The sequence below is a fragment of the Lathyrus oleraceus genome, chromosome 7 (assembly GCF_024323335.1).
Source record: "Lathyrus oleraceus cultivar Zhongwan6 chromosome 7, CAAS_Psat_ZW6_1.0, whole genome shotgun sequence".
Lineage (NCBI taxonomy): Eukaryota > Viridiplantae > Streptophyta > Magnoliopsida > Fabales > Fabaceae > Lathyrus > Lathyrus oleraceus.
Genome location: NC_066585.1, coordinates 546,483,046 through 546,492,550, shown reverse-complemented (window position 1 = coordinate 546,492,550; position 9,505 = coordinate 546,483,046). Strand labels below are relative to the sequence as shown.

General features: G+C 31.3%; 1 protein-coding gene across 1 annotated transcript; it reads left to right on the top strand.

Annotated features, from left to right (window-relative positions):
* The first annotated feature begins 3,051 nt into the window (after nucleotides 1-3,051).
* On the top strand, nucleotides 3,052-5,853 carry LOC127107612 (uncharacterized). The gene is made up of 9 exons (XM_051044905.1): nucleotides 3,052-3,246; nucleotides 3,553-3,667; nucleotides 4,109-4,145; nucleotides 4,334-4,403; nucleotides 4,535-4,639; nucleotides 4,719-4,869; nucleotides 5,012-5,094; nucleotides 5,203-5,296; nucleotides 5,419-5,853. The coding sequence occupies exons 1-9, from the start codon at nucleotides 3,216-3,218 to the stop codon at nucleotides 5,501-5,503; spliced, it is 771 nt and encodes a 256-aa protein (XP_050900862.1). The 5' UTR covers nucleotides 3,052-3,215; the 3' UTR covers nucleotides 5,504-5,853.
* Nucleotides 5,854-9,505: the final 3,652 nt, after the last annotated feature.

Below are 9,505 nucleotides of genomic sequence, written 5' to 3'. Positions count from 1 at the left end.
TATTCTGCTAATTATTCTTTGTTCAAATTACAAAAATTATTTTAAACAATTCTTTTTATTAAAGATTTTTTAATTAAACATATTTTTTTAAAGTCACATTATTCTCCATCCTTTCCCTTTTTCTTATATTTGAAGTCACTTCTCTAACAAATACTATGATAAAATCTATGCTAATAATGATTTCTGAGTTGGATACCGATCTATACTAGAAAACAATTTAAATTGAATAGAAATTAAGGTATTCATTAACTAAATATAATTGAGAATTATATTAGTTAGTCTATCAACCTAACAAACTAAGTGTGAAACATAACCAACTAAGTAATAGGAGCTTATTTACACAGTTAAATTGGTATAGTCGATTCTTTTTCCATAGCTTCATTAAATTCCTTGATTGGACATATTGGCAATTACTTTTAACATTATAGTCCAGCAGAATCTCCTTGAGTCGGCTACATTTTATAGATGAATTAACAAACATAGTGATAAATTATTCATGAATGTACTCATTGACATGTGCATAGTGCCTCTAAATTATTTATACTTATATTTGGAGATGGAGAATATATACGAGGGGTCTACTTTTCAGCAGCTAATAAACTACACATTTGTGTTAGTGTGAGAATCAAAGTTGTAAACTATGTACACAACTTGAGGAGACAAAAATAAAAGAACACAATATTTAAATTGAAGTCAACTCAAGGTTCATTAATGCAAATATTTTCACAAATTCTTAATTACAAATATTTACATTTATATTTAATGATAAATAATATATTAAGTAGATATGAACCCGCGCGGTCGTGAATTAATTTTTATTTGATTAATATTGAATTAATTTTTTTTAAAATATGATTAAAGATTTATATTATAACATATTATGAATTATAATATAGATAATAATACGAATTAATCAACAATAAAAATGAATATTTTACTTGAAAGAAAAAAAATATATGTTTGTAATTTGACAGTTATGTCTAGAATTTAATTTTTGCAAATTTTAATAATTCTAAAAGATATTACTTATAATTATTTTTTATATTTTGATTCTCATTTTTCTGTGAGACTCATATGTGAGAAATCAATAATGTTATTCCAAAATAATCCATTATGAATTATAATATAGACAACAATATGAATTAATCAACAATATAAATGAACATTTTAAGAAAAATAATATATATCAAAATTAAAAAATAGTTGTTAAGTTAATATGTTAATAAATTAACATTTTAAGAAAAATAATATATATCAAAATTAAAAATAATATATGTCAAGGTTCGAACTCATGACCGCAACAAAACATATACTTTGACCTTTTGAAAAATAAAGGTGAATTTCTAGAGGTGCCACATAAGAATAATGATGATGTGTCAAATTTTGAGTATGTGACATATGATTTGTCGTGATATAATCCGCCAATTTAGATTTAATATATTATATAGATAATGGCGAAAAATAACTAAAATCCAACTAAGATCATAAAGAAAAGTGCAATAAGTGCAATAAAACATCGAACAAGAAGAAAAAAAAATACAATAAAACAAAAGAACAACAAACACAAAAACAATTCAACGACAAGGTTGTAAAGAAAGGTCGCGGTCGTGTAAAGGACTTTGTGATTCAATGTGTATAGGTATCGCTACATTAACTACGATTACTGCAGTTTAAATTAAGTAAAATTTATTCTTTAATATAAAATAGTGATAACATTGTCGATATTGGCCAATACTGCGTTGTTGCGGTTGCGGGCTATTTTTTAAAATCCTACTCAACGAACATAGTGTCCAAAGGTTTCCGCATATAAAGATCCAAGCAACTAAAAATCAACCTTGTTCGTTGTAAACATGCTAGATCTCAAACCAAATTCCCAATCAACATATCAGATTCTATCAAAAGAGTTACCTCCAAATTAAGATAAACACTCGATTGATCCGCTATTAATATAAATAGAGAATAGGATTCTTAAGTCATTTAGTAAAAGTGCAAGAGTTCACCCTAATCTACCTAAATATCATTATCAAGTAAAAAAATATTGTTATCCTCCACCTCTTATCTTTGCATTCCATTAGTATTGTAAATTATAATATTATACTTATAATTTAGTATTGAGAATTTGTAAGCAATGGCATTGCTTATTACATTGTGCTTCTTATAAGGTTCATTCTTTTTACAAAATGTCAACTATATTCTTTATTAAGAAATGACCTAGTGGTGTGTATAATAAATGAAGATTCTATGATGTTATTTTGCATCTAAATAGGTTTAGAGCTTATTTAATTTGTGTGTACTTTAGACTTGTATTGTTTTCTCATGAATGACTATAAACAAATTTAAAAAAACAAAACTTTTCTTCAAGTGGCAAACAAGAAAGCAAGTAAGAAGGAAGGTTATATAGTAAAACACTTAAGTGCTTTTTCTTGTCACTTCTAATTTGAGATCAATGTTACTACTCACTAAGCTTTTAATTATTATCTATTAAAAACTAGAAAGTAAAAGAAGAAAAATAGTACCTAGAAGTTAAGGTTCCCTTTCCAATATAAATATTTTTTGGTAACTTTAGTTTTTGAAGTACAAAAATATAGTTTTGAGGTTAATGGGTATTGTCCATCAATCAATCAAAGCAAGATCATATATTCTTTCTTGTTTTTAGTAATATTCTTCCTTTGTGTTGCTATTTATCTTTATTTTATAGCCACTGCCCACAAGCATAGATTCTCTCTTATGTGTGAGTCCATTGAAATGGATGAAGGTGCTTTGCTTTGCTGTGATTCTCTCTGCCCAAAAAAAGGTTTCTTGCTTTTGTCTCTCTATGCATCTTTTCATGGATTTTCTTTCTCTTAGGCGGTTCTAAGCAAATCTTATAGCTGGTGTGATGTGAACATTACACGTACATAACAATGCTTCAACAAAAAGATATGAAAAAAACGGAAATAAAGAATATATCAGATTTAGAATTTATAGTTTAGGGTTTAGGGTTTACGAAATACGATTTGTATTTATATACTACTTATTATGCATATTGTATTTTATTCCAACAATGAGTTATACCCAACATATATGTATTTTATTCCAACTCCACCTAACTCATTTGTGTATAAAAAGCCTTCACCATTCTACATTTTATTCATTGCAAAACCTCTTCTATAGTTACTTGATTGTCTTCCATAGGTTGGTTGGAAGATTGCTTTTGAAAAGTTTTTGACACCAAAATGAACTATGCATGTTATCATATGGGGTCTGGTTAGTTTTTTTCTTGATATCCCTACCTAGCAAGAACTTTTTCTTTCATGTCAAATTTGAATGTGTTTGGAAAGTCATCATTTCATTCCATGCATATTGTTTTTTGTTTCATCAATGACAAATTCCTTGGCCCATTTGGAGGGTTATCGTCAAAGTTTTGAATCGCGGTGAATGCAGTCGGAGATACATACATAAAAACTTTGATGTCGCGGCCATAATCATAGTTTAAAAAAATTGATTATCATTACATTTCTTTACTATGTTTTGAAATATTAACTATCTTTATACTTTATATGCTTTTCGAAGGTAGTAGAACTGATAGAAGAACTTTGGAGTTTGGTAAGACACATGTAGTGAGGCCTAAAGGAAAACATCAAGCTACTGTTGTTTGGCTGCATGGTCTTGGTGACAATGGTTTGAGGTATATATGCATACCATCTTTTCTATATTGTCACTGATTTTCATGAAGCTTTTTGTTACAATATTGTTTAATGTTTTTATTATGAAGCTTCCTTGTATTGAGATTCCAAATAGAATAAATTCTGTTGGAGAAAGTTGTTAATATTTTGAAAGATGGAAATTTGATTTTGAAGAGTATATACTAAGATTCTGGACTAAGGGACCACATGATCATATAACTTGATTTACTACTAAATTAAGTAACTTGACATGACTTATAAATTGACAGAAGAATATTTATATGACAACATGACTTAACAATTAATTTTAAGAATTTTTCTTTGAACATGAGCACAAAATTTACCATTGAGTTTAATCATTTTTAATCTATGTGTTTTTATCTAGTGAATATGTGTTTTAATTCCTAATCTGTACTTACTATATAAGCTTGGTTTTTTTTCAGCTCATATCAGCTTCTGGAATCACTTCCACTTCCAAATGTAAGTTTTGTCCTCTCACCTGATCACTTTACTTTTTATAAATTGTTACCAGTATCTATCTGTTAGTGTCATGCATTATATTCGTGTTTGTATCTGTGTCGTGTCAGTGCTAGGTAATTCTAATAATATAGTAAATTCATTCTCATGTGCTAAGCATATGATATGTTTTTTGATGTTACATGATGCAGATAAAATGGATTTGTCCAACTGCTCCTACTCGTTCTGTGGCTATACTTGGTGCTTTTTCTTGCACTGCATGTAATGTTTTTAAGCTATCTTGTTTTCTATATTTTTTATTATGATTGAATCAGCACTTTGTAACTGTTGAATGCACACATATCAGTATATATATTGTGACCTTATGTTTTGTTATATTTTACAATGATTAGGGTTTGATATGGGAGAACTTTCAGAAGATGGTCCAGTTGATTGGGAGGGTTTAGATGCCTCAGCAGCACATATTGCTAATCTGTTGTCAGCTGAGCCACCTGATGGTACTTTCTAGACTAAATAATATAGATTTTGATACTGATGAATTTCACTAAAACATCACTGTTTTGTTGTTTATGGTAGTGAAAATTGGGATAGGAGGGTTCAGTATGGGTGCTGCAACAGCTCTCTATTCTGCAACATGTTTTGCCATGGGAAAGTATGGAAATGGAATTCCTTACCCTATCAACTTAAGAGCAGTTGTTGGACTAAGTGGCTGGCTTCCGGGATCAAGGTATATTATTGTTCGCGTGATGTCCGGTTTTTCATGTCAGTTCAGTGATACGAGTTTAATCTTGTACGATACAGTTGTAAAATGATTATTAGTGTCGCTTTCGCTATGTTGACAGTTTAGTTGGAAATTGATGTTGATGTAGGAGCTTAAGGAGCAAGATAGAGGTGTCAGTTGAAGCAAAAAGGAGAGCTGCTTCATTACCAATTTTTATGTGCCATGGAAGTAGTATGCCACTATATATCTTAATATGTTGTATCGATGTTTGACACTGATAAACGTATGTGGTTACATTCAGTCACTTTCATTTTCTTAAAATGTTACGTATGTTTTCAGATGATGATGTAGTTCTCTACGAATATGGAGAGAGATCAGCTCGATCCTTCAGTTCAGCAGGGTTTCAATATATAACCTTCAAATCCTATGATGGGTACGTAATTTCCATTTTTTTTTCAGTAAAGTGATGGACTTCATATAATTTTTATAAACTTTAGAGACAAAATTAGAGATAGAGTGATACTTTAGAAACTAAACTGCATCACTTTTGTGCAGGCTTGGTAATTATACAGTTCCTAGAGAGATGGCTGATGTTTCCAATTGGATTGGCTCAAGGTTAGGGCTTGAGGGACCCTTATAAGGAACATATTGTAGAAGATATGTGAAACAGAAACAAGGAAGTTGATGAAGGACATGAACAACTAGCTAGATATTATGGAATGGTTTATAGGTTTATGTAATATATAATATGTGAAAATGGATTCACTGATTTGAATCCAATGTATTTTGATAACTTTAGATTTTTTTTTAATGAGAGATAAAAGTGAGAAAGAGATTGAGGAAAATAACATGAGATGGTGTGTTATAGAAGAGAGATAGATATACAGAATGTAGTTTCTGTCATAAAGGTAGAGAATCTAATGGTGTGTTATGAGTTTTTTTTGCCATGTTATTGAGATATAAATATCTATATATGTTTGTTTGTTGGTTTGTTGTATTCTTTATATTTTATAGAACCTATAGACATTCAATATTATTTGAAAGATTTTGTTATTTCTCAAATTAAGAGGGTTTTTTTTAATTGAAGTTATGGTTAAGAAGTAAGAAAGTAGTCTAACGCGCTGCCACGTATTCTTGAATAGAAATGATTATGTTAATATTCATGGTTTTAAATTGCGGTTGACACTCTAAACTGTGGTTGTGGTTGTTATGGTTGTTGTCAATGTGGTCATTATGTTGCGCATTGCGACTATTGTTGTCTGAAATTATTTTATACATGCAATAAATATTTAAAAAAATTATAAAATTATAGTAATTATTTATGTTTCTTGTATTTATAATTGTGCATTAGTTTTAATTCACTTTTAGACTATGTATAATTTAAGTTGAATTCTAATGAAACAAATATTATCATAAGTAATATTATAAGTTTAAACAAACGTAAATTCGAAAATAATACATAATATAAGTTATAATTTATTTAAAATAAATAGGATCGTGGACACAAATATATATATATATATATATATATATATATATATATATATATATATATATATATATATATATATATATATATATATATATATATATATATATATTGCAATCTTGATGGTGAAAAACATCATTTTGTCACACAAAGATATCTTCACTGCAAAAAAAAATGATGAAACTCCTAATTAGTATCTTTAAATTGTATCTAATATTAAAACTTTTCACACATATAGTTAACTAAATATAAATTTAAATGTTTAAAAATATAAGTTACATGACTCTTGTTACCACATAGTGGAATAACGTGAAGGAACATAACTTGTATTTTCACTTTGACTATCATCTTGTATAGCTCCTTGTCCAAAGACATAACACAAAAATCACTATTTGATTGTTGATGATAAGGATTGTGATAATTCATTGATTGTTGGTAGACCGGAGGAGTTTGATCACTAGGATATTGGTTATAAGAGTTGAAATATGGATATTGGTACACACGTGGATAAGATTGTTAACTTTTTTGTGATGAATCGCCTATCCCAAAATCACTAAAACTATGAGCAATACTAGAAAAGGAAGAATCTTCAAGTGGAACACTTTGTTTTCTTTTCTCCTTTCTTCCAGATTGTGGCACATTTCCTCTTGTCTCAAGTAGTGAGTTATCATAACGATTCATATCACTCGTGTGAGATATTGGATCGAACTCTGGTATATCGTTTGTTATATCGTCAAAGTTTGTTCACATGTTGTAGTCGAAATATGCTAGGATTGTTAGCATGTAAAATTGGATATGTTTGTTATGCACATTTTTTAAGTTAGCTTGTTCTCTAAGTTAGCTTGTGTAATGGGTATGTGTGTAAAAGCCCATTAGTTTTATAAGTTAGCTTTTTTATAATTAGCATACTAGTCTCTCATCATTGTATAATGCAAATCCTAATTAAGGCGAGAGAGGTTATTTGCTACTATGTAACACTTGTAATCTTGTTCCAAGAGAAAGTAAAGAATAGCAATTTATAACCAATTTCATTGTGTTCTTCTTGCTTCTCTATTTTCCACCCTTGTGGGTTTTTTGCCGATCAAGGAACCGATTACACTTTGTTATTCCGACATTGTTTTTCACAACAAATTGGTGCAGTGAGCATGGAGAAGATGCCACCAACAAATATGAGATTCAAAAGTTCACCGGAGTGAACAATTTTGGTTTGTGGCGCTTGAAGATGAAAGTCCTACTGGTTCAGCGGGGTTGTTTAGAAGCGCTTAAGGGAGCCGAAACCATGGACGTTGCGTTAACGGACAAAGAAAAAACGACTATGGTAGAGAAAACCTACAACGCTATCTTATTGAGCCTTGGTGATAAGGTTCTTCGACAGGTTTCGAAGGAGACGACGGTGTCGGGGTTATGGGTGAAACTCAAAAGTTTGTACATGACCAAATCCTTGGTCAATCACCTCTACCTGAAGTAATTTATGTATTCATTCAAGATGAGTGAAGACAAAGTTATGGCCGAGCAGTTGGATATGTTTAACAAGCTGATTCTTGATCTTGAAAATATCGATGTCAAGATCGGGGATGAAGATCAAACATTGTTATTATTGTGTACTTTGCACATATCACATGCTCACTTCAAAGAAACTCTCTTGTATGGAAGAGAGTCTATGACCTTTGAAAAAGTTCAATCAACCTTGTATTCTAAGGATTTGAACAAACGAAATGAGCACAAGTCATCTTTGACTGGTGAAGGTCTGTCGGTTAAGGAGAAATTCACAAAGAGAGATGGCAAGTTCAACAAGAAGAATGGTAAAAGTCAGCAAAAGTCTTATAGTGGTGATGCATCTGGTATTTGATGTTATCACTGTAAGAAGGAGGGTCATACAAGAAAAGTGTGCCCTGAATGCCTGAAAGATCATAGAGGTAAGGGTAAGAGAAACGCAACTATTGTTCAAGATGATTTCGACTCATCTGATGTTCTTATGGTTTTAAGCGACGACTCAAGTAAATAGTGGATTATGGATTCAGGTTGCACTTGGCACATGACTCCAAACAAAGACTTGTTCAAGGAACTATGTGATCAAGAGGGTGGATATGTATTTCTTGGAAATAATAAAGCTTGCAAGATTGCAGGTGTTGGATCTGTGAGATTCAAGCTTCATGATGAGTCAATAAGGTTGTTGATTGAAGTCAGGTATGTACCTAATTTGAAGAGAATTTTGATTTCTCTTGGTGAATTCGACAAGAAATGATATGTTTTCTAAGGAGAGAAAAGCATTCTAAAAGTCATGAAGGGGTCGAAGGAAGTCTTAAGAGGCGTGAATAAACAAGGCTTGTATACCCTTGAGGCTGAAGTTGTCAGTGGTTGTGCAGATGTTGCATCCATGAAACCTTTGTCGAAGACATAAATTTGGCACATGAGATTGGGCCATGTCAGTGAAAGGGGTCTGGTCAAATTGGGGAAACAAGATCTACTTGGTGGAAACAAAGTCGAAAAGTTAAAGTTTTGTGAACACTGTGTACTTGGAAAATCTTGCAGACTAAAGTTCAATAAAGGCAAACAAAGAACATATGGATCCCTTGATTATGTCCATGTTGATCTTTGGGGGCCTGCAAGGTGCCCATCACATTCAGGAGAAAGGCATTTTCTATCCATAGTTGATGACTATTCCAGAAAGTTATGGGTATTCATCTAGAAGACTAAGAATTAAACTTTTGAGAACTTCAAAAGTTGGAAGATTATGGTCAAAAATCAGACTGGCGGAAAGGTCAAGAGGTTGAGAACCGAAAATGGCCTTGAATTTTGCAATGAGGTGTTCGACAATTTTTGTGCAGCCTCTGGTATTGCAAGGCATAGAACTACTGCAGGTACTCCCCAACAAAATGGTTTGGAAAGGTTTCATCAAACCATTTTAGAAAGAATTAGATGCAATGTTGACTAGTGTTGGGTTAAAGAAGGTGTTTTGGGCAGAGGTTGTTTCGACAGTAACATATCTGTAAATAGATGTCCTTCGACTGTGTTAGATATGAAGACACCTGAAGAAGTTTGGTCGAGACATCCACCGGATCTCGACAAACTTAGAGTATTTGGCTGCATAGCCTATGCTCACATTAGGCAAGACAAAGTCGAACCTAGAGCTCTGAGATGCATGTTCATGGG